Genomic DNA, 25,629 nt, shown 5'->3' on the forward strand with positions numbered 1-25,629 from the left:
GTGCTGCTGTTTGCCTGGAGTCTGCCCCCATCCCCACCCCCACGCTTCCAGCCCTGGGGGGAAATACATGATGGGGTGCCTGGATTATTTCTGGGAGTTCTGGAACTACGAGACTCCCAAGGTGATTGTGGTGAAGAACAGGAACCTTGGGGTCATCTATAGACTTGTTCAGCTTCTCATCCTGGTCTATTTCATCTGGTAAGTCTGGGCTGCCTATGGGAAGTGTTGCAATCCGGTGATATTTTTTTTTGAGACTCAGAACTGAGCATTTGGATAGAGCTCGGTTGGTGCCGACAGTGCTTCCCCCCCCCAAAAAAAAATGTTTAGGGGTACTCTCATTTTGACTCCAGAAAATCACAATTTGATAGTTCAAATCGGGGTAAATAAATACAGTAAATGGACAAAAGTACAAAGATTCACAAAATGTGTGGGGTATGCGTACCCCTGCATCCCCCCCCCAGAAAAAAAGCACTGGGTGCCATAACACCAAGGTTGCAGGCTTGATCCCAGCTGCATATTCTTGCATTGCAGACGATTTGGCTAGAAGATTCTCAGGGTCCTTTTCAACTCTACAGTTCTAGGATCAGAACTGAATGGGGTGGCCAGTGATGGGAAAATATATTTTCTGTTAACTTTCTTATAAATTTGGGAAGTGAGCCCTGCTGCATTTTTGGGGGGGTGGGAGGGGTGGTGACTTTTGCTTGTTTTCCTTAGTGGGCTCCTATATGTGCTTTTTAACTTGTTCATCGATTATCTAGAATTAGGGGTGAGCAGTGAGGTGGGGACGTTTGCTGATGATACTAAATCGTTCAAGGTTGTTAGAAGAAAGAGAGATTGCTGAGAGCACCAAAAGGACCTCTCTCCAAACTGAGCGAACGGGCCGTAAAATGGCAAATACAATTCAGTGTCATCAAATTAAAGTCAGGGCAAAAAAACAATAATCTTAATTTCATATAGATACTCATGGGATCTGAACTGGCAGCGACGGACCGGGGGCAAGAGTTTGGGATTGTACCAGATATCTTGGGGAATATGTCAACCTAGTGTGTGGTTTTGCTGTGAAAAGGGCAAGCCCATGCTACAGATAATTCGGAAAGGAATCGAAAATAAAACTGTCAGTATCATAATCAGTGCTATTTTTCTAGAAATAGAGGGGCCGGAACTCAACATGAATGCCTCCCTTGTTCTCTTATACAGTGGTACCTTGGGTTACAGACGCTTCAGGTTACAAACGCTTCAGGTTACAGACTCCACAAACCCAGAAATAGTACCTCGGGTTAAGAACTTGGCTTCAGGATGAGAACAGAAATCGTGCTCTGGTGGCACGGCAGCAGTGGGAGGCCCCATTAGCTAAAGTGGTGTTTCAGGTTAAGAACAGTTTCAGGTTAAGAACGGACCTCCAGAACGAATTAAGTACGTAACCAGAGGTACCACTGTAATGGCAACGGCGCCCTCCTGAGTGGTGCTAGAATGGGATAAAAAAGCCCCGTTGATACAAATTGATGGTGTGTGACCACATTTAGAGTACAGTTCTGGTCACCACACCTCGGAAGGGCTATTGTAGAATTGGAAAAGGAGAATCAAAGAGATCAAGGTAATGATGGACTGACTACAGACAAGGAGAGGTTGTAGTGTTTGGGACTTTTTAGTTTAGAGAGCAGGCGAGTAAGTGGCCACATGGTAGAAGTTTTTAAAAACTATGCATGGCATAATCTTCTTCATCATCATCATCATCATCATCATATTATTATTATTATTATTATTATTATTATTATTATTATTAATAATAACCCACCCATCTGGCTGGGTTTCCCCAGCCACTCTGGGCAGCTCCCAACAGAATATTAAAAACACGATAAAACATCAAACTTTAAAAACTTCCCTAAACAGGGCTGCCTTCAGATGTCTTCTAAAAGTCAGATAGTTGTTTATTTCCTTGACATCTGATGGAGAGGATGGATAGAGAGAATCTTTTCTCCCTCTCTCAGAACACTAGAACTAGTGGACATCCCCTTTGTTGGAAGATTCTGGAGAGATAAAATGAAGTGCTTCACACAATGAATAGTTCAACTTTGGAACTCACTGCCACAGGAGGCAGCGATGGCCACCGACTGGAGGATTGGACAAATTCAGGGAGGAGAGGGCTATCGATGGCTGTTAGCAATGATGGCTATGCTCTGTCTCCACAGCTGGAGGCAGCAGTGCTTCTGAATCCCAGTTGCTGGGAACCACAGGTGGGGAAAATGTTGCTCTTATGCTCAGGTCCTCCTTGTGGGGTTTCCCCCAGGCATCTCGGCGGCCACTGTGAGAGCAGGAGGCTGGACTAGGTGGGCCAGTGACCTGACCCACCAGGCTGTCCTTATGTTGTTAATACAAGGTTTTAGTCTTTCAGGTGTTCTAGGAAAAAACTGCTCCTTTTCCCTTATGGGGTATCCAGGAGCCCGTTATAGAGTCCTTAAGTGGGTTCCCTATCGGTAGGAGAAAGTAACAGAGGCCAACCAGAGAATATTGAGAAGCAAAGCGGCTAGTAAGCCTGATCTTTATTAAACTGTTGCAACAGGGTCCCCACACACCACACGCAGGAGGGAGAGAACACCTCGAACAATGTGCAAGCCCTTATACAGTGGTACCTCTGGTTACACACGCTTCAGGTCACAGACTCCGCTAACCCAGAAATATTACCTCGGGTTAAGAACTTTGCTTCAGGATGAGAACAGAAATCGGGCAGCAGTAGCGCGGCAGCGGCGGGAGGCCCCATTAGCTAAAGTGGTGCTTCAGGTTAAGAACAGTTTCAGGTTAAGAACAGACCTCCAGAACAAATTAAGTACGTAACCAGAGGTACCACTGTATAAACTTTTGAAATTGCCCAAGACCACCCCAAAAAACATCATACATACATCATAGAAGGAGGCGGTCTACAGCAGAAATCCTGACTGCCAGGATACCTGACAATGGTCACTGATTGCTTTACCTGGGCAGCCTGACCATTCTTGTGTGATGGTAAATACTTTAGTTCCTGAATCCAGTCCACAGGCTCACTGTATGCATATACAAATATGCCCTTAAGACAGGTAAGCAAAAGACAATGGAAAGGCTTTCCCATTTCCTTCCCCCTTCAGAGAAATATTGGCGAGTCAAACTGGCTTCAGGATTGTTCTCCTGTACTATTTCAGACATGTGGTTTATATACTTATGTATGTGTTTGCCTTGTACGTTTATGAGCATTTATTTTATATTTGGGACCTTAGAATTCTTATAACAAAGGTGCTAGAAGACTCTGCTGGTTTCTCAACAGGTACGTGTTTATCATCCAGAAGGGCTACCAGGAGAGTGAGTCGGGCCCAGAAAGCTCCGTCATCACTAAAGTGAAGGGTGTCAGTCGCTCTCAGCACAAGGTCTGGGATGTGGAGGAATATGTGAAGCCTCCAGAGGTGAGCACACAAGAGCGCCCTCTGCAGGCAGGAACACACACCTGAACTCAGTGGCGGAAGAAGCACAGGGATGTCGCTTCTGGATTATGGGAGGCAAAAAGAGACAAATGGGTGTCCTCCTGTCAGGGGGTACAAACTTGAATAGAATATTTGGGGGGGGGCTGCATAATCAATCACATGACATGACACACGCACACCATTTGAATGGCAATGCCCAGTGACTTGGGGTGGCCCAGCACCCTCAACTATTATATTGGGTGTGTGTGTGTGCGTGTGTGTGAGTGTGTGTGTGGGTGTGTGTGTGGGTGTGAAGGTACCCCAAGGAGTTGGCTCCTATGCCTCCAGATGGTTCTGGACTACAACTCCCATGATTCCTGATGTGGCCACAGGCTATGCTGGCTGGGACTGATGCATGCTGGGAAACCCAACCTCTGCAGGGCACCACAATCGTTCTCCCCGATGGTAAGGTCTCCAACAATGCCACGTCATAAAAACCTGTGTTGGACTGTGGCGATCACACAGGGTCCCCGGACGTTTCACCGTCTATTGATCCCTGTGCCACCACTTTATTTCTCGCTGCCACCACCCAGGCCCTACCTGGTACAATACTGAGTCCAGCCAGGGTTAAATTGGAACATAAACTTCTGTTTATTTATTGCAGTTTAACAAGCGTGTGGTTTCATAAATGGTATCGGTCCATGACAATCATGGGGTGCCTATCCAGACCTATAACTTCCGCTACCTGCTCTTACTCACTAAACCACCTCTCAGATATTTACTTGTCTTCCTAGCCCCTAACTGTTCCTGACTCAGCTTATTTCGCTACACTAACTCAACCTACCCACAGACTCTATCCCAATTCACTCCCACTCCAACCAACCACCCACCTCCCAACGAACTCCTTCCTTCGCCCCTCCCAGAGCTGGTTTTATAGTCCCTCTGACTCCACCCCCTGGGTTCTGATTGGGTAGCCTGTTTAACTATTTCACCTCCAGCACTCTCATATGTTAATGTCACAGGGACATCGTGTAGAGCCTTTGGGGCAAAAATGGAACAAATGATCTGCCTCCAGAACCATTCTTTTTTGGAGGGGAGGGGGACTCCAGAACCCTTTTTTTGGGGGGGGAGACTCAATTATGTTTACTGGGTAACTCAAATAGGGAGAGTGCTGTGTACTTAGGTCCTGCTTGCAGGCTTTTCACTGAGGCAGGGCCAGCCCAACCATGAGGCAAGTTGAGGCGATTGCCTCAGGTGGCAGAATCCACAGGGGCAACAAATCCTAACTGTATCTTTATTCCCCCTTTGTAGATCCTCACTCACCTCTTCTTACCTGGTGGGAAAGGGACACCCATTTTGTGGTTTGCCTCAGGTTCCAAAATGTCTTGAGCCGGCCCAACACTGAAGTATCTGTTTGGTCACTGTGAGAACTGGATTATCGGCTAGAGGGACACTGCCCCCCCTTTAGCCTGATCCAGCAGCCAGGTTCTCTTCTCATGTTCTAAAAGTGCCCAGGATTCTCACGAGGCTGATTGGTTGGATGCTTTGCCCACAAACACCTTTGGTGAAGCATCATGCATACATCACAGATACATCATACATATGTCACAAACAGGGAAGGGTCATCTGGCAGAAACTGGTTCATCAGGTTTGCCTCTAAGCCTCCTTTGCCCACCACCATACACCCATCAAGTGATACAATGGAAATATTTACAAGTCCCTGGTTTTCCAGGCCAGGTAATCACACTTCTTTGTCCGGACTGAGAGCTAATCCATTCCTGGATTTTTTGCTATTTTCCATGGATGACTACCTGTCTGGAACCCCTTTGCCAGGATGCCAGCAATTCTCTCTTGTGCTGGGGCTGCTGCATATATGACCCCAGGTTTCAGGGACTATGGCTGTCTTTACTCATTTCCCAAGTTTCCCCTTGGTAACCATTCCTTTCTCTGAGTCAAATGAAATTAGAATGGTGTGGTGTCGTGCGTTATGTGGTGCTTTGAGGAGACATTGTGTGTGTGAACAAAGGGGGGCGGGTGCACACTGCGTGCTGGAGGTGCAACCCCTCCTCATCATTATAAAAATTTGTGTAACACCTCTAACTCTCCGTCTCGTCTGCAGGGAGGCAGTGTTTTCAGCATCATCACCCGCGTCCAAGTCACCTCCTCACAGACTCAGAACACCTGCCCCGAGGTAGGAATTGGCTGTGCCAAATATTTCACAACCCTGATTGGCTATCTGCTTCCTGATTCCTTTATCTCAAAAGTTTGCCCGGTCATCAAAAGAGGCGCTACGAACCATCCTGTTGAGGCAGTTGTTGTGGCCCAGGAACTGTGGATCTTGCTGTGCTTCTAACTGGGGGAATGTTCAGGGAGGCAGGAGAGGATATATTGCTTATTAATATCCTTCCTAACTTGCGCTAGCAAGTTTCTTTACTATGCAGAGTTTCACATCCCCCTTTTAAACGCACAGCGGATAACTGGTTGCAGGCTTGTGTAAGCCTCTCACTGTTAGGTTCCTGGTAAGTTCCCTTATATCTCTCTTAAAAGAATAAACACACCACAATCTTGTGTAAAGTATATAAAAGTTGTTTACTCACATCAGTTCACAGTTGGATCCCTGAAGGCAGACTTAGTTACAAAGCATATACATGTGGATCTACCCCAAATGGGGATAATCCCAGTGTTGGCTGGAAGCCAACAGAGCGTCTCTAGCTAAAAAGCTGCTCTAACGACGGAGGAAGTCAAAGAGAGAGTGTGTGCAACGTGCCCTGCCCTTTTGGTACCTGGACAGGTAAGGTCACACCCACCTCTTGTTGTTGTTTAGTCATTTAGTCATGTCCGGCTCTTCATGACCCCATGGACCAGAGCACGCCAGGCACTCCTGTCTTCCACTGCCTCCCGCAGTTTGGTCAAACTCATGCTGGTAGCTTCAAGAACACTGTCCAACCATCTCGTCCTCTGCCGTCCCCTTCTCCTTGTGCCCTCAATCTTTCCCCAGCTGCCTTGCCGTGGCAAAGGGGCTTGAATAACTCAGAGAAGCTATGAGGTATGCCGTGCAGGGCCACCCAAGATGGACAGGTCATAGTGGAGAGTTTTGACCAAACATGATCGACCTGGAATAGGAACCAGCAAGCCACTCCAGTATCCCTGCCAAGAAAACTCCGTGGACAAAGACAACAGGCACACCACCTCTAGTCACATGCAAACGAAGTATGTCCCAGCCAGGAGGAAACAGGAAGTTTTTGACTGGCTGAACCAAACATCTAGGAAAACAAGGAACGTTGTACTTGACTGCTACTTATGTATCATATCCCTCACTAACTACTCTCTCTTGTCCGCCTTTTGTAGAATGTGAGAGCTCTGTGCCGCTCCGACAGGGACTGCCATGCAGGAGAGATGGATATGCTGGGGAATGGTGAGCAATGGGGTTGTCTCGTGACAGGAACTGGCGTGACTCAGGCTCTAAGCGAGCGAGTTGTGAAATCCCTGGCTTGGCTCTCTCCTGGGTTTTTAGCCATTTATTTATTTTCTTGCATCTGTACTCTGCTTTTCACCTGTTGTGGAACCTTGGGTTGTTCCCAGGTCTGCATGCAATTCCCAGGTGGCCACCCATCCAGCCACTGAGCAGGTTTAGACATTCAGCAAGGTGGTGCCTCTCCAGACCATGTCTTGGGACCCACAACTACAAACCTCCCAGTCTTCTGCCTTCCAGATGTTCTTGAACTACAACTCCTACTAACCCCAGCCAGCAACATCATTTGTGACTAGAACGCCTATTAACCCCAGTCAGCACAGCCATTTTGGACTCCAACTCCCATCAGCCTCCGCAGCTGCATGACACTATGGCTGATGGGAGCACAGCTACCCTGGCTGGGGTTGCTGGGAGTTGTAGTTCAAAACATCCAGCAGTTACTAGGTTGGGGAAGGCTTTCTAGTGCAGAAACCATTCTCCCAGATGCCATCCCTCCTGGCAATATTGAGGTGACAACACCCCATCAGGCTCAAAAAATGTGGTTGTGGGGTGGCCAGCTTTCACCTGTGCCCCTGTTCTTTCATTCCTTATAGGAGAGAAGACAGGGCGCTGTATCTCCTATAACTACAGCATGAAAACCTGTGAGATTAGAGCTTGGTGCCCCGTGGAGGACGCAGCATCTGTCAGGTAAGGAGGGACATGGAGATAAACAGAGATGATAATAATAATAATAATAATAATAATAATAATAATAATAATAATAATTTATTTTTTATACTTCTCCCATCTGTCTGGGTTTCCCCAGCCACTCTGGGCAGCTCCTAACAGAATTAAAAGCACAATAAAACATCAAACATTAAAAACTTCCCTAAACGGGGCTGCCTTGAGCAGGGGCGGAGGAAGGGATGTGTGGTAGGTGCAGGCTGCCCCGGGTGTCACCACTGAGGGGGGTGACAAAATGTCAGGTGGCTCTCACCTCAGGGCCTGCAGTGCACCTGAGCCACACATCTCTCCTGGGAGAGACATGGTGGCTTAGGCTCATGCAGGCTCTGCGCTGCCCAAATGGTCTGCCCGCTGCCTCCCCCCTAGCTGTAGGGCAGCTGAGTGGGAGGAGGCAGGCAGACTCCAGAGGTCCTGCGGTGTGCCCCACCCCTATGGGCAGCTCACCCCACCCTGGCCGTACCGCCCCAGGCACCCAAGCGCTGCTGGCCTTCAGATGTTTTCTGAAAGTCAAATAGTTGTTTATTTCCTTGACATCTGATGGGAGGGCGGGCGCCACTACCAAGAAGGTCCTCTGCCTGGTTCCCTGTAACTTCACTTCTTGCAGTGAGGGAACCCCAGAAGGCCCTCAGTGCTGGACCTCAGTGGCTGAACAATGGGGGTGGAGACGCTCCTCCAGGTATACTGGGCCGAGGCCGTTTAGGGCTTTAAAGGTCAGCACCAACACTTTGAATTGTGCTCAGAAATGTGTTGGGAGCCAATGTAGGTCTTTCAGGAAAAGTGGTACAGTGGTACCTCAGGTTACAGACGCTTCAGGTTACAGATGCTTCAGGTTACAGACTCTGCTAACCCAGAAATAGTACGTCGGGTTAAGAACTTTGCTTCAGGATGAGAACAGAAATCGCGCAGTGGCAGCGGGAGGCCCCATTAGCTAAAGTGGTACCTCGGGTTAAGAACAGTTTCAGGTTAAGAACGGACCTCCAGAATGAATTAAGTTCTTAAACCGAGGTACGACTGTATATGTGTATGTGTTTGTGTGTGCGATCTTTTCTACCCTGACCTTAACAGCAGACATCTTTGCTTCCTAGTGAGAACTTGTCAAAGATGGCTCCAGAGTTCACCATCCTCATCAAGAACAACATCCATTTCCCTCGCTTCCGGTTTACCAAGTAAGAGCACCAGCGCATCCAGGTAGGGTTGGTCGCCTGACCCAAGTCTTAGGCCCTTGGAGGGAAGTTCCCAAACTGGTTTCCAAAATCTTGACCTGCCTGGTGACTGCAATGCATGCAGAATGATGTCCGACGGCAGATTTGCCCTTGTGTGTCAACTTGGCTTTTTCTGATGCATTTTTGCTGTGCCAGAAAAAGTCCAGCAGCACACAGGAGGAGAGTTTTTGTTCCTGATCCTTGTTCCGTCTTCTCTCCAGAGGGAACGTCAAGGACAACGACGACAGCTACCTGAAGAGCTGCACCTTCAATGAAACCACAGGCCTCTACTGCCCCATCTTCAAGCTGGGCTTCATTGTGGAGCAGGCGGGAGAGAGCTTCACCCAGCTGGCTGAAAAGGTAAAGGTCATGTAGGAATGTAGGAAGCTGCTTTGTAGAAAGTCAGGTCCATCTGGTTCAGAACTGGCCGGCAGCCGTGTCTCTCCAGGGTTGCAGGCACGCAGTATCTCCCAAGCCTACCTAGAGGTGCTGCTGGGAATGGAACGTTGGACCTTCTGCATGCAAAGAACATGCTATACCCTGAAAGAGAAGTTAGGTTTCTAGTCCTTATGATTGTAAGAAAAATACAGTGGTACCTTGGTTCAGAACCTCAGATTTGTATTGATTTGTATTGCTTTTGATCGATTTAGGTGGGCAGCTGCCCACCTGCCTCCCCCTTGGCTACATCCATAGTGGGGCTTACATGGGCCCCCCAATATTTTACAGTGGTACCTTGGTTCTCAAACGCCATGGTACTCAAACAACTTGGAACCCAAACACTGCAAACCCGGAAGTAAGTGCTCCGGTTTGCGAACTTTTTTCGGAAGCTGAATGTGCACCGTTTTGAGTGTTACGCTTCCATTTTGAGTGTTACACTGAGGTCTGTCTGTTTTTGCTACTTATTTGCTTTTTTGTTTTTGCGTCTCTTTTTTTGTTTTGTTTTTGTGACTGTGTGGAACCCAGTTCAGCTACTGACTGACTGATGTGTGTGACTGCAGTACATTGTTTATTGCTTTCACTTTATGGATCAATGGTCTCGTTAGATAGTAAAATTCATGTTCAATTGCTGTTTTAGGGGTTGTTTTTAAAAGTCTGGAACGGATGAATCCATTTTGCATTACTTTCTATGGGAAAGCGCGCCTTGGTTTTGGAATGCTTTGGTTTTGGAATGGGCTTCCGGAACGGATTAAGTTTGAGAGCCAAGGTACCACTGTAGTGCTGAACTAAACATGTAGATTAGTATTCAAATAGATCCCTGGTCCTTCCAATGATTCTCCAGGGTTCCAGGAGTCTTTCCTACCAGGAGATGCTGGCAGAGATTGAACCTGGGACCTTCTGCATGCCAAGCAGGTGCTCTGCCACTGAGCTACCCTTCCGCTATTGCATCAGGGGTGCCTTCTTTCCAGCCAGGCCTTCCTGGTGGAATGTTCTTTCATGAGCAAGCAGTTAGTGAAGGCCACTCACCAGTGTGGTGTAGTGGTTAAGAGCGGTGGACTCGTAATCTGGTGAACCGGGTTTGTGTCTCCGCTCCTCCACATGCAGCTGCTGGGTGACCTTGGGCTAGTCACACTTCTCTGAAGTCCTTCAGCCCCACTCACCTCACAGAGTGTTTGTTGTGGGGGAGGAAGGGAGAGGAGAATGTTAGCCGCTTTGAGACTCCTTCGGGTAGTGATAAAGCGGGATATCAAATCCAAACTACTCCTCCTCCTCCTCCTCCTCCTCCTCCTCCTCCTCCTCCTCTTCTTCTTCTTCTTCTTCTTCTTCTTCTTCTTCTTCTTCTTCTTCTTCTTCTTCTTTTTCTTCTTATGATCTCTTTAAAAGGGAAGATGATTTTGCAGAGGAGAGATGCAGTGCTGGGGCCAGTGCTGTACATAATAACAAGGACGGCCTCGGGTTTGAGGAGACTCTTGGCTGTTGAATCAAGCCATATCTTCAGAGGAATTTGGCCACTCTCCAGGTGCCCGGCTTGATTCCATGTTGACCTCCCCGTCAGCGACTCCCGGCAAGACAAGGCGAGATCTCTATCGGCCGATCCTTCTTCAAACGTGAGAAGAACACAGCCACTCCCCCCTGCCATCCCCAGGGAGGGGAGAGAGACAGACAGAAATGTATTTACATGCCTTTATTTCTGTCTTTCCTCAGTGCAGAGAACAACATGTCTGCACCCTCTTTCATCAGCAGCCACAGAGAGAGTTACTCCACCCATGTACTTCCAGTACAGGGTCATGTGACACTCTGAGCTAACATCCGGTGCTCAGTGCACATAATAGACTGTCCCTTGTTCCCACGGTACAGTCCCAAAACATCAACATCCTGTTTGGCTTTCCAGCCATCTGGAGCACTCAGCAGCATTGCTCCTTTTTCGTAACAACCTCCCCCAAAAGAATCAATGCATGTTGCGGCAAGCAAAGCGTGATCCAGAGAAGAAAACAAACAGTTGTTATACACATAACACTCCCCTGTTGTTTCAGTTCCACCCTTGGAACTACCCGCCACTGGTTTCCCCAGTGTACCTCTCTGGTTGTCTGGCTTCCAAGGAATGAGTGCATCTGCATTACCTTGGCTAGCAACTCTCTGTTGTGTCTTTGTCTCTGACTTAGACACAGCTCCAACCTGTCCTCGGTTGTGTACAACAGCAACACATGCAACAGCTAAATTAGCATACTCTTCTGAGTACCTTTTGGGTGGTTCACCCTTTGTGACTCTCTCAGACCTGCGTATGAGGTGCTGATCATCTCTGCTCACTGGTTCTGTCTCAGGACTCTTAGGAGAACCAGTTCCAACAGTAAACAGTGGTTCAACCTTCACCTGTGAAGGTCTATCCATTGTGTGAGATTTCCTCTCAATGACTGTGACAACAGAGCTCTCTGAGCTATCACTGTCACTCTCAGTACCACTGTACTCTGTGAAATCATCATCATCATCTGAATCATCCTCTGTGGGAAATGTGTGCACTATCACTCTTTCCTTTTCAGGAGCACTCTCTAGAAATTTTGTGAGAATCACCTGACCAGATTCAGACAAAATTACTCTGTAGAGACCCTTTTCATAACCCACAAAAATGCCTCTGGCATTCTTTACTCCACCTGGAGCTTCTGTCCTCACATGAGACCCAAAAACCTTGAAATGGGCAACAGAAGGTTTTCTCTGGAACAGTTTCTCAAAAGGAGAACTTCCCAACTCTTTTGAAACCTTTCTCACCCACGCATGACAAAACGACATGAGTGACTCCGCCCAGAACTCATGTGGCAGATGTGAACTAAGCAATTGCGCATTCATTCCCTTTTGCAATTCTTTGTTCACTTTTACACAGACACCCCTGTTCCACGCTTCCGCTGAAACAGCAATCTTGTGTCTGATCCCCTTCTTCTGCAGGAACCTCTGGAAATCCTGTAAAAGAAAAATCTGCTTCTTATCTGTCAAAAGACAATCAATGTTAGCATCATGCATATCTTTAACTTTGTCACAAAACTCCTGAAACCTCTCCAAGGCTTCCTGTGGCTTTCTCAACACATAAACCCAGACATAGTTAGAGAAATGATCCACACACACAAGATAATATCTTGCATTGCCTCTAGATGGTTCTAGAGGACCAATCACATCAGCATACACCCGCTGAAACGCTCTGTCGACCCTGGCCACCTTCTTGGCGCTTGTTTTGGTCACACCTGCAAGAGAAATCAAGTTAGACTCAGAATTACATTCCATGTAATCACTTTGCTCAAAGTCCAACAAATACAGTCCACCTTTCTGTCTGGCAGAAAGATATAACTCTCCATCTTTGAAGATCTCGCAGCTCTTATCATCATAGGACAGTTTCAGTCCTTTCTTTGCAATCTGCGAAACACTCAGCAGATTGAACTTTAGTTCAGGAACCAAGTAAACATTGTTTATTGTCAAGTTCAGACTCTTAAGATAGACAGTCCCTTTTCCGGTCGCTTCCAGCTCCTGACCGTTGGCCTGTGTCACAGCGAAGCTTTGCTTCTTAAACGATGAAAAGAGTCCTCTGTGTGGGGACATATGAACCGTCGCTGCAGTGTCGATAATAAACGCGTTCCCAACATCTGGCGTGGTTCCTTTCGCCATCAAAGCCCTTGCAGGTTCCACTATAGGCTTGGTATGACCTTTGCCTGACGCCTCAGGCTTTGCTGAGCGGCCCTTCGCTCCTTTCGGCTGGCGTGGCTTCTTGCAGCTCCGCTGAAGATGCCCAGCCTGTCCGCAATTATAACATCGAACAGCGTTCAAAGCTACAGCATCCTCTCCAGTAGCTTCATCAGTGGGGGAATTAGAACTCCGTTCTTCCCTCCCCCTGTCCTTGGCATCCATTTTGAATCCAAGCCTCAGCTCTCCACTCTCGAGCCAGTTAAAATCCAAAAGCTCCTTTGAGCTGTTTTTCTGCCTCTCTCTCAGGCAGGCAATCTCCAAGCTGTCTCAAAGTCAAAACAACTTTCGCTTTCCCGGCTCTGACTGAGCCAGCCCCAGGTGTCAGTAGTTTTCCACTGTCCGACTGTCGTTGCTTAGCAACTGTGCATACTTCTTCGTTATCTCACCACAAAAATCTGTGGTATGCAAGCCTTTACTCTCAGAGCTGTTTTTTCCAAACGCAGCTCTCGTGAACCAGAGAATAAATCAATCTGCATTCACACTTTTAGCCCGATATTCAGCATACCTTTTGGGGCTCCGTTGCTTGGAAAACACCCCCTCTTGGTGTCCTTCCGTCTGTTCAGCTTCTGGCTGCAATGCAGACGTTATCTTCTTTCCTTGGTGCAGAGGATGGCACACGATCCATCAACCTCTCACCTCTCATGCTGATTCCCATGTATCAGATAACCAGCAGCGTCTGCTACCATATGTTGAATCAAGCCATATCTTCAGAGGAATTTGGCCACTCTCCAGGTGCCCGGCTTGATTCCATGTTGACCTCCCCGTCAGCGACTCCCGGCAAGACAAGGCGAGATCTCTATCGGCCGATCCTTCTTCAAACGTGAGAAGAACACAGCCACTCCCCCCTGCCATCCCCAGGGAGGGGAGAGAGACAGACAGAAATGTATTTACATGCCTTTATTTCTGTCTTTCCTCAGTGCAGAGAACAACATGTCTGCACCCTCTTTCATCAGCAGCCACAGAGAGAGTTACTCCACCCATGTACTTCCAGTACAGGGTCATGTGACACTCTGAGCTAACATCCGGTGCTCAGTGCACATAATAGACTGTCCCTTGTTCCCACGGTACAGTCCCAAAACATCAACATCCTGTTTGGCTTTCCAGCCATCTGGAGCACTCAGCAGCATTGCTCCTTTTTCGTAACATTGGCAACATGCTGCTCACCTGTCATTCAGCCGACGCCTTGCGCCTCCGAGCCTGGACGCTTGCATTCCGCACTGAACTTGAACAGTGCCAAATGCAGTCGAAGGAATGACTGGGAACAAACTCAAGTCATGTTGCTTTTGTCAGGTTTTGGCTCAGATCAGGAGCGCCTGAGTGGAAACGTTCTTAACAGGGCCTGCGTCGGGCAGCAAATTTAAACATTGCTAAATGCAAGCCCCATTGCAAGTGTTGAAAACCAACAGCAAACATCGTCCCTGAATGTTGGTCATGCTGGATGAGGCTGATGGAACTCCAATGACCTCTGGAGGGCAGCAGGTTTGAAAGGATGGCTTAGACAGGGGTCAGCAAACTTTTTTTAGCAGGGGGCTGGTCCACTGACCCTCAGACCTTGTGGGGGGCCAGACTATATTTTGGAAAAGAAAAAAAATTAATGAATTCCTATGCCCCACAAATAACCCAGAGATGCATTTTAAATAAAAGCACACATTCCACTCATGTGAAAACACCAGGCAGGCCCCACAAATAACCCAGAGATGCATTTTAAATAAAAGGGCACATTCTACTTATGTAAAAGCACGCTGATTCCCGACCATCCATGGGCCGGATTTAGAAGGCGATTGGGCCGGATCCGCTGTCTGGGTGCAGAGGAGAGAAATTCAATTCCATTCCATTCAATTCAATTCAAATTTAAGGAGCACCTGCCTAATTCACACTTCCCAAAACAACACTCAAACCGAAACAGCCGCCCTTTGAAATTTTCATACCTGCAGATTTCCCCCAAATAATGGGTGCAAAAAATTGCAAATGTTAGCTTAAATAATTCACAGAATGCAAAATGTATATATATTAGGAGGGGGGAAATCACATTAAAACGCTGATGGATTTTCATAAATCACAAATTCGTTTGGAAACATGGAGAACTGAACTGAAGTTTGGAAAAATTCTCACACTGAGAGAAACAGAAGTTGACGGATTTGCCCGTCATCGTATCTTCTGGCAACTTGGCAAGTTTGCCCCCTTCGGAAGCTCCAGCCTGATGCTTCCTGCTTCACAACCCCCGCCAACTTGTGGGATGCCCACAACCTCCCTCAGGTTGCCAATTCCGGGTAGCTGGCCGCCCTCTAATTGCCTTTCTCTTCATATCAATCAGCCCCAATCGACTCTCATCGCTCTCCTGGGATGGAGGGTATATTATCGGTTGCTTCAGTGAAGCTCATCTCTCAGCCATCCCGGCTGCTCCTAACCCCATGGGATTAGCTCTTCGGCTAGATGGACTCCACACTCTTACTTACCCCAGCAAGGATTTCATTGACCAGCGGAGTAATGAAGTGGGGCAGAGAGTCAGTGTGGCCTAGTGGTTAGAGTGCTGGACTATCGCCCGGGAGAGCGGGGTTCAAATCTCCACTTGGCTGTGAAGCTCTCTAGGCGCAACCTTGGGCCAGTCGTAGGCACATGAGAAGCTGCCTTATAGTGAGCCAGACCTTTGGTCCATCTAGCTCCATATTGTCTACACTGACTGGCAGCACCTCGCCAGGATTTCAGGCAGGGGAGTCTCTCCCAACCCTACTGGAGATGCTGGGGACTGAACCTGGAACCTCCCGCACGCAAGACAGATGAGCTGTGACCCTTTCCCAGTTGCTTGCTCTCAGCCTTGCAGGGTTGCTGTGGAGATAAAATGAGGAGGAAGAGAAGCCCATATGCCACTTTGAGCTCCCTGGGATGAAAAAGGTGGGATATAAATGCAATAAACAAATGCTACCAGGGTGTGAGGGGCAGTAGATTCCGTATCAACAGGATTGAAAATGAAACTGCCGATATCCTAAGGCCACCTTACAAATCTATGGAGCAGCTGTGCTTGGAATATGGTGTGCCATTCTAGTTACCTCTCCTCAACAAGGATACCGTAGAGTTGGAGAAGTTTCTTTCTTTTTCTTTTTTGACAATATAATAAATAAATAAATAAATAAATAAAGTGCACCCCACCACCGAGACCATTCCATTGTTCCCATCTGACCTCCCAAAATTTCAACACCTCTTGCGGTAAAAGGTAAAGGTAAAGGGACCCTGACCATTAGGTTCAGTCGTGACCGACTCTGGGGTTGCTTTACTCATCTCGCTTTACTGGCCGAGGGAGCTGGCGTACAGCTTCTGGGTCATGTGGCCAGCATTACTAAGCCGCTTTTGGCAAACCAGAGCAGTGCACGGAAACGCTGTTTACATTCCCGCCAGAGCGGTACCTATTTATCTACTTGCACTTTTTGGCGTGCTTTCGAACTGCTAGGTGGGCAGGAGCAGGGACCGAGCAACGGGAGCTCACTCCGTCGTGGGGATTTGAACCGCCGACCTTCTGATTGGCAAGCCCTAGGCTCTGTGGTTTAACCCACAGCGCCACCCATTTGGCCCTTTTCCGTTTTAACAGTACAAATTCTACAAACACCCTCTGTATCTCCTCAAAATCATTTCTCCGGCATATTCCCCATCTTACCTTAATGGCACATGTTAATTTTTCATTAATAGCTATATCCCACACCTCTTTATACCACCTTTCCATTTTAGAGGAAGAAGGGCCTTCTTGGTGGTGGTGCCCGCCCTGTGGAATGCCCTCCCATCAGATGTCAAGGAAATAAACAACTATCTGACTTTTAGAAGACCTCTGAAGGCAACCCTCTTTAGGGAAGTTTTTTAATGTGTGATGTTTTATTCTGTTTTTAATCTGCTGGGAGCTGCCCAGAGTGGCTGGGGAAACCCTGCCAGATGGTGGGGTATTAACAGTATATTATATTCTGCTTTCCCCTTCTACTTCCTAGCTATAATAATTAGTGCAGCTGTCAATAAATTTGTGAGCAAGTCCTTCGTAACTTGTGAACCTTCCACCCCATCTTAAATTGATGATAATGCTACCTCTGGACTTTCGGTCAGCTTTAACCCAGTGATTTCTGTTATTCCCTGGCAAAACACCCTTTGCCAAAAAATTGTACATATTTACACTCCCACCACATGTGAACATAATTCCCTGTTTCCTGGCATCCCCTCCAACAGAGTCCCAGGTTTCTGTTGAGTAGCCCATTTTTCATTATCCCTTCAAACTTCTCCCAAATTTTTATTTTAATAAGGATTTCTATGTTTATACAGGGATCATTCTAAGCCTGCCAGAGAATTCACCTTCTTACAATGCTTTTAAATATATTTTCTGTAAATGTCCTACTCTGTAGTGAACTTTTGATTTGATTTTGATTTGTATTATCTCTAATCCTTCCTATCATCCTTGATAATTCTGTGCATTCTAATAATTTTGTCTGCTAGTCCACTTTGGTCCGGGTAGAATCTCCTTTCCGTTTTTTGGCTATTTCAGATTCTTGCTGCCACTGTTGCGTACAAGAAGATCTTCCTCACACTTTTTGGAATATCTATACCTATTATACCCAGTAGAAAGGCTTCAGGTTTTTGTTTTTTGCAAAAGATATTTTAAACATCTTTTTAAGTTAATTGTACAGTGGTACCTCTGGTTGCGAATGGGATCTGTTCCGGAGGCCTGTTCGCAACATGAAAAGAGTGCAACCTGCAGCGGCGTGTCTGTGCACACGCAGGTTGTGATTCGTCGCTTCTGCGCATGCGTGTGATGTCATTTTGCGCTTCTGCGCATGTGCGAGCGGTGAAACCCGGAAGTGACGCTTTCCGGTACTTCTGGGTCCCCACGAGACTTAACCTGAAAGAATGTAACATGAAACAGACGTAACATGAGGTATGACTTTATATTCCAAAATTCCCTTATTTTCTTACAATTCCACCACATGTGAATCTTTGTACCCTCTCTGCATCTCCAACAAATCGACCTCCCCTTTCAAGTGGCAGTGGCGATGATGTGGGCACCACGGAGACACTGGCCAGGGTGGGCTTGTGGGTGTTTGGAAAGAGGTCCTCTCCCTTCGCTGACCCCGGTTTCCCTCGGCAGGGCGGCGTGATTGGGGTGATCATTAACTGGAATTGCAACCTGGACCTGCCGGATACGATGTGCAACCCCCGCTATTCCTTCCGCAGGCTGGATCCCAAGTGGGCCCAGGCCTCCTCTGGATACAATTACAGGTAACAACACATCCTTGTTCTGGAAGGAAAGGCTCCAGCTGTTTTGCTACCTTTGGCAAAGGAGGATCCCTTCCTTGTCTTATAAGAAAAAGCTGTTCCTTTTCCCTTCTGGGGTATCCAAGAGCCCGTATAGAGTCCTTAAGTGGGTTCCCTATTCGTAGGAAAAAATAACAGAGGCCAACAAGAGTATACAGTGGATGCTTGGGTTGCGAATGTGATTCGTGCGGGATGCACATGCGCAACCCGCAGCGTTCGCAACCGGCGTCTGCGCATGTGCAAAGTGTGATTTAGCGCTTCTGCGCATGCGCAACCGCCGAAACCTGGAAGTAACCCATTCCGGTACTTCTGGGTTTTGGCGGTCCTTAACCTGAAAAAATGCAACCTGAAGTGTCTGTAACCCGAGGTATGACTGTATTGAGAAGCAAAGCGGCTAGTAAGCCAGATCTTTATACAAGGAACTATTACAACAGGGTCCCCACGCAGGAGGGAGGAGGAACCCAGAACAATGGTGCATAAGCCCTTATCTAGACTTCTGAAATGGCCCACCCTGTAGCCCAAGACTACCCCCCCAATACATCATACATACATCACAGAAGGAGGCTGTCTACAGCAGAAATACATCGCAGGAGGCGGTCTACAGCAGAAATCCTGTCTGCCAGGATACCTGACAATGGTCTCTGATTGCATTACCTGGGCAGCCTGGCCATTCTTGTGTGATGGTTAATACTTTAATTCCTGAATCCAGGTCACAGGCTCACCCTATTCATACACAAATACGCCTTAAGGCAGGTAAGCAAAAGACAGTGGAGAGGCTTTTCCATTTCCTTCCTCCTTGCAGAGAAATATTGGAGGTCAATTTGGGAGAGTCAAATTGGCTTCAGGATTGCTCTCCTGTACGATTTCAGACACGTGGTTTATATATTTATGTATGTGTTTGCCTTGTATAGTGGTACCTCAGGTTAAGAACTTAATTCGTTCTGGAGGTCCGTTCTTAACCTGAAACTGTTCTTAACTTGAAGCACTACTTCGGCTAATGGGGCCTCCTGCTGCCGCACAATTTCTGTTCTCATCCTGAAGCAAAGTTCTTAACCCGAGGTACTATTTCTGGATTAGTGGAGTCTGTAACCTGAAGCGTCTGTAACCCGAGGTACCACTGTACATTTGTGAGCATTTATTTTGTATCTGGGACCTTAGAATTCTTATAATACTTGTATTGTTTGTGTTGGTGGGATGTATTGGTGCATTTCAGTGGTGTGTGGTGAAACTTTTCGTAGGGCCAGAGGTGCCAGCATGCAATGGCGATTGGGGAGGGCAGAAGCTTCCTGGGCTTTGGGAAGGACACGCCAGGCCTCTGACAGGATTATGGAGCCCTGCTGCCTCCTTTCCAAAGCTGGACAGGCTTTGGGAAGATGGCAGGAGAGCTCTTGGACCCTGTCGGAGCATCATGTCTCTTCCCTAAGCCAGGCAGAAGCTTCCTGGGCTCCGGGAAGAAGGCACCAGGCTTTAATACACTAATTTACCTGGAACATTTGGGAGACTAGTCTAATCCCCCTGGTCCACTGACCAGACGCCACTGGTGCATTTGTGTGTTTGTGGTGTGGTGTGCATGGGACAAATGCATCTCCGGGCTCGCTTGTACGGGGCCAGAGCCAACTCAAGACATTTAGCTGCTCGAAGGTGATCAGAGCAGCCTCTTGTTCCACACTGATCCGCGTAGAGATAACTCTGCAGGGCAACCCCTTAGCTGTGGAGCTGGAATTTAGTACCCAGTTTGTTCCAGTCGCCAATCAGATGCCTCCAGGATGCCCACAAGTGGCGCGTGAAAGCCATAGTCCTCCCACAGTGCTGTTGCTTCCATGTGGCCGCCATGCTAAACTAGGGGTCAGCAAACTTTTTCAGCAGGGGGTCGGTCCGCTGTCCCTCAGACCATGTGGCAGCGTGACTATATTTAAAAAAAAAAAAATATGAATGAGAGCCAGTGTGGTGTAGGGGTTAAGAGCGGTGGACTCGTAATCTGGTGAACTGGGTTCGCTTCCCCGCTCCTCCACATGCAGCTGCTGGGTGACCTTGGGCTAGTCACACTTCTCTGAAGTCTCTCAGCCTCACTCACCTCACAGAGTGTTTGTTGTGGGGGAGGAAGGGAAAGGAGATGGTTAGCCACTTTGAGACTCTTTAGGGTAGTGATAAAGCAGGACATCCAATCCAAACTCCTCCTCCTCTTCTTCTATGCCCCACAAATAACCCAGAGATGCATTTTGAATAAAAGGACACATTCTACTCATGTAAAAACATGCTGGTTCCTGGACCGTCTGTGGGCCAGATTTAGAAGGCGATTGGGCTGGATCTGGCCCCTGGGCCTTAGTTTGCCTACCCATGCGCTAAACAGATGGACCTCCCTATTCCTCCTTCAAATTTGTCTGATCCCCTTTCAAAGCCCCCCCCCCCCAATAGCAGCCATTCCCACATCTCACGGCAGCCAGAGCTATGATGTAAGCAGTAGAAGGAAGAGGGGGTCATGTAACTTGAGCTGACCTGCGTGCAAGGGAGGGTTTTTCTTTTGCAAAGGGTGTTGCAGGTTCCACATCATCCAAGGCCTGGAGCCCCTCTTCCCAGCCCCGATCTGCTGACATTAAGACACATAGCTCTGGGGAGTGGGGGACCTTTTTCAGCCTGAGGGTCACATTCTCTTCTGGGTGGGTGGGGGGAACATGCCAGGGCCAGGGCCAAAAGTGGGTGGAGTAGGCTTGTTTCTACAGCTCCCTTTGCGTCCTCCATCCACAGAAGCAAGAGGCATGATCAGAGTTCAAAGGCGCATTCTAGTGAGGGGTGTGGCCGGGGGAGGGAAGAGTACACATACATTCTGTGGCATCACAGGCGTTCAGCCAATGAGTGAGTGGAGCACCACTCACCATTATAATAGTGACCTTTTAAGCTCCAACGTTTTCTACCAGGCGGTGTATGTTTAGGTGGGGGAAGTAAGTATTTTCTCAACAGCCTTGCTTGCTGCCAATGCAGCCATGCAGGAGGGCCAGGTTTCTCTGTGCCAAGGTTCTGGGCATTTTATGGCAGCAGCCAGCCTTGCTCACACCCCTTGCTTTTGACCCCCAGGTTTGCCAAGTACTACAAGCACAGGGGCAAGAGCACCCGCACCTTGATCAAGGCTTACGGCATCCGCATCGATGTGATTGTGCACGGGCAGGTAAGGGACAGAGATGCTTGCTATAGGAGGGACATGTTAGATTTCTGTTTATGCCACTGTGCAGTTTTTGGAGTCACAAGACTCTGTTTACATTCCAGACTGTTGGAAGTCTCACGGGAGACGGAAGTTCATGTTACTGGTTTCCTGTTTCTTTGTAGCAGTTGGTTCACTGTCTCTCACAGAGAGAGGATGTATATTCTTTTCTGTCTGCGTAGTTAGAAATAAACGTAGCAATGTAGCTTATATATTTCTCGTCCTTCTGCTGCTGTATGGATACTCTGTGTAATGGGAAAGTGCCTGGAGCCTCATCAAAGGCTTACGTCGTTAATCACCGTTGGAGGACATGTCCGTGGAGGAGTAGCTCGGTCGTACGCAAGTTCCGACAAGACATGGGGCTGGGCTACCGGGATGCAGGCGCCGAGTTGCAAAAGTAGTTTTCGAAGTAGGGCTGGGGGGGGGGCTGGAGGAACTGTTTTCAGGCTAAGGGCGGCCTTCCCTTATGGGCAAGCTTCAGGAATCACATGCCAGTAGAGGTTGGAGTGAAAGGTGAGGTCGGCAGGTACAAGAGAGGTGCAACAGGTACATCTCTCTGTTACATCAGGGATGGCTGTGGTCTAAACCACGGAGCCTCTTGGGCTTGCCGATCAGAAGGTCAGCGGTTTGAATCCCCGTGACGGGGTGAGCTCCCATTGCTCTGTCCCAGCTTCTGCCAACCTGGCAGTTTGAAAGCATGCCAATGCAAGTAGATAAATACCGGTATGTACCACTGCGGCGGGAAGGTAAACAGTGTTTCCATGCGCTCTGGTTTCTATCACTGTGCCCTGTTGCACCAGAAGTGGTTTATTCATGCTGGCCACAAGACCCGGAAAGCTGTCTGTGGACAAACGCCGGCTCCTTCAGCCTGAAAGCGAGATGAGCGCCAGGACCCCATAGTTGCCTTTGACTGGACTTAACCGTCCCAGGGGTACCTTTACCTTTACAGTAGACTACATTCTGCGGGAGGTTTGTGGGCACTCCTCCATGCACACCTGTCCCCCACCTGCCATCCAGGTAAGCAAGCAGCATGGCCCTGGTTCAAGGACATGTTCCAGACATGTCAAAAGCACCATTATCGTTATCATTTATTTATTTACTTTGACTAGCCAAAGCCACTACAAAAGACAAAATGCACAAAACAGAGTAGAAGCAGAATAAAATGCGTCACACAGTCAAAATAGTCATCCAAACCAGACATACTGTCACATCAGTTAAATTCTTCAAGGTCACTGCAAGCAGGGCTAATAGTGATTCTGTCCCTTTCTCCCCTTAGGCAGGGAAGTTCAGCCTTATCCCCACAATCATTAATCTGGCCACGGCGCTGACGTCAGTGGGAGTGGTGAGTATTGTGGACCGTGGCCTCCTCTCTCTTGCTTCATTCAATTAAAAAATAAAATAAAAAAAGACTTTTCCTGCTCTGGTGTTGATTGATCACTCTCCTCCTCCTACAGGGCTCCTTCCTCTGCGACTGGATCTTGCTGACCTTCATGAACAAGAACGAAGTCTACAGTGCCCGGAAGTTTGACCAGGTAGCGGGGAGGGTGCCCCTGAATGGATGGAGCAGATGGGGCTCAGGCCATCCGTGATCCTAGACCCAAAATGCCCGTGCTCTGTGACAAATTCCCCGGGGAGCTCTGCCAACCCTGGGCCAGTCGAGAGGGGCAGGAGTTCTCAAAGAGCGCCCCTCTCACCTTGGCAGAACTGGGGCTCTTTCTCACACCAGCTTGTTGGCCAAGCGACATTCAACGATGGGCTATCAAAATGCACCTGAATGTTGCTCAGTGCTCAGAGGAAAGAGCCCTGGAGGCTGGTCCATTAGAAGGGAAATGGGGCACTGCCCCACCAACCTCAGTCCGGTCTCAGCCAGCCCCACAACCTGCCTGCCTCCTTTCTTACAACCAGTCTGGTGTCTCTGCCTGCTATTGGTTCCACTTCCTGTATTGCAAGGGGTTGGACGAGATGATACTTCAGGTCCCTTCCAACTCTATAATTCTGATTAAAAAACCCCCACCTATTTATATTGCACCCCTCCCTGCGCCAAAGAGCCCCAAGGCCATTTTCATCGTTTGTGCTAAGAGTCCTCCATGCACCTAAAATGGAACAGTCTGTTCCATCATCTCGCTTTCCTGCGAGTGTAGGTCAGGCTGAACCATTGAGGGGGTGGGGTGAGCAAAGCAGTGCTTTACCCACCTCCCTGCCGACCAGTCTTCAGTCTCTAGGTGGCCTCTGGCTAGGTAGGTACTCTGATCAGTCTTGCAACTTTTATCAGAAAAAAACTGTTCCTTTTCCCTTATGGGGTATCCAAGAGCCTGTATAGAGTCCTCAAGCGGGTTCCTTATCGGTAGGAGAAAATAACAGAGGCCAACCAGAGAATATTGAGAAGCAAAGTGGCTAGTAAGACTGCTTTATTCAAGGAACTGTTGCAACAGGGTCCCCACTCACCACATGCAGGAGGGAGAAGCCTGAACAATGGTGCGCAAACCCTTATATAGACTTTTGAAATTGGCCACCCTGTCGCCCAAGACCATCCCTCTAAAACAGCATACATCCATCACAGAAGTAGGCAGTCTACAGCAGAAATCCTGTCTGCCAAGATACCTGAGAATGGTCACTGATTGCATTACCTGGGCAGTCTGGCCATTCTTTTGTGATGGTTAATACTTTAGTTCCTGAATTCCATATCACAGGCTCACCCTATTCATACACAAATACGCTCTTAAGGCAGGATTTGTAAGCAAAAAAACCGACAATGGGAAGACTTCCCCAATTTTCCTCCCTTACTGCAGAGGAATATTTGAGGTCACTCGGAGAGTCAACATGGCTTCAGGATTGTTCTCCTGTACTATTTCAGACACGTGGTTTATATACTTATGTATGTGTTCGCCTTGTACATTTATGAACATTTGATTTATATTTGAGACCTTAGGATTCTTATAACACTACTAATGGCTTGTCCTTTCTCCCACATCTGGCCAGATGCCCAAGCTCCAAGAGGGAACTCCGACGACAGACTGCAGCATCACCGATTCCTGCACGCAAGCCTCCTCGCCCGCAGACTCCAAAGCGCCCATCCATCTCTAAGGGTTCAGGAGCTCCTTTCCTGTCCCGTTTTCTCAGGATGGTCTTCTCTGCATCTGATAAAAGGCAGCTTCATTCTCCTGTGGCCCCTGGCACAATAAATCGAGTCGGTCCTGAAGGTGTCGGGAGAGGAGTCTCATTTTGACCACAAGACCGGTGGAATTCGTTCTTCTCAGGGTACCAAAACAGCCCTACGAAATTCCTGATAGAATGGGAGGAGCAGGGAGGAACTGAGCCATTGCAGACCTACAGCCTGCCAGACCTGGCTATATCCCGGCAAAGGAAGGACAGCGTTGCTGGATCAGACCAAAGGCGTATCTAATCCAGCATCGTGTTCTCAACAGTGGTCAACCCAAAGCCTCTTTTGGGAAGCCCACAAGCAGTGCCTGAGTGCAACAGGGCTCTCCCCACCTGTCGTTCTCAGCAAATTGGTACACAAAGGCCCACTGCCTCCATTGGCCAACATAGCATGATCTTCCCTGCCTGGAACTCTAAAGAGCTGCTGCCAGTCAGTGTAAGAGACCCCTGACCATTAAGTCCAGTCGTGGCCGACTCTGGGGTTGTGGCGCTCATCTCGCTTTATTGGCCGAGGGAGCCGGCGTACAGCTTCTGGGTCATGTGGCCAGCATGACTAAGCTGCTTCTGGCGAACCAGAGCAGTGCACGGAAACGCCGTTTACCTTCCCACCGGAGCGGTACCTATTTATCTACTTGCACTTTGATGTGCTTTCGAACTGCTAGGTTGGCAGGAACAGGGACTGAGCAACAGGAGCTCACCCCGTCGTGGGGATTTGAACTGCCAACCTTCTGATCGGCAAGTCCTAGGCTCTGTGGTTTAACCCACAGCGCCACCCGCGTCCCGCCGGTCAGTGTAAACAAGATTAAGTTAGACAGACCACTAGTCTGACGCAGCCTGTTCTTGTATGATTGAATCCCACCTGAGAACAGCCGAATTCTGGAAAAAACCCGTTTTAAAACTGGGCTCAAAACCAGCTAAGCGGAGTCTTCCTTCTCTTGTTTTTGCAGTGCCCCCTCCTCCACAAACGTCCCGGCTTCTGCCATCAAAACTCACTTCCTCTGT

At 48.3% G+C, this 25,629-nt stretch overlaps 1 protein-coding gene across 1 annotated transcript; it reads left to right on the forward strand.

Moving 5' to 3' along the window:
* Positions 1–67: 67 nt before the first annotated feature.
* On the forward strand, positions 68–24,667 carry P2RX2 (purinergic receptor P2X 2; the record flags this gene model as incomplete). Its single annotated transcript, XM_083590414.1, has 12 exons — positions 68–198; positions 3,296–3,431; positions 5,548–5,619; positions 6,777–6,843; positions 7,494–7,587; positions 8,709–8,789; positions 9,047–9,185; positions 18,106–18,236; positions 21,345–21,435; positions 22,745–22,810; positions 22,923–23,000; positions 24,448–24,667. The coding sequence occupies 12 exons, from the start codon at positions 68–70 to the stop codon at positions 24,550–24,552; spliced, it is 1,191 nt and encodes a 396-aa protein (XP_083446540.1). The 3' UTR covers positions 24,553–24,667.
* Between the last annotated feature and the right edge of the window lie 962 nt (positions 24,668–25,629).

Source organism: Podarcis filfolensis, assembly GCF_964270895.1.
Source record: "Podarcis filfolensis genome assembly, chromosome: 16".
Classification (NCBI taxonomy): Eukaryota; Metazoa; Chordata; class Lepidosauria; order Squamata; family Lacertidae; genus Podarcis; species Podarcis filfolensis.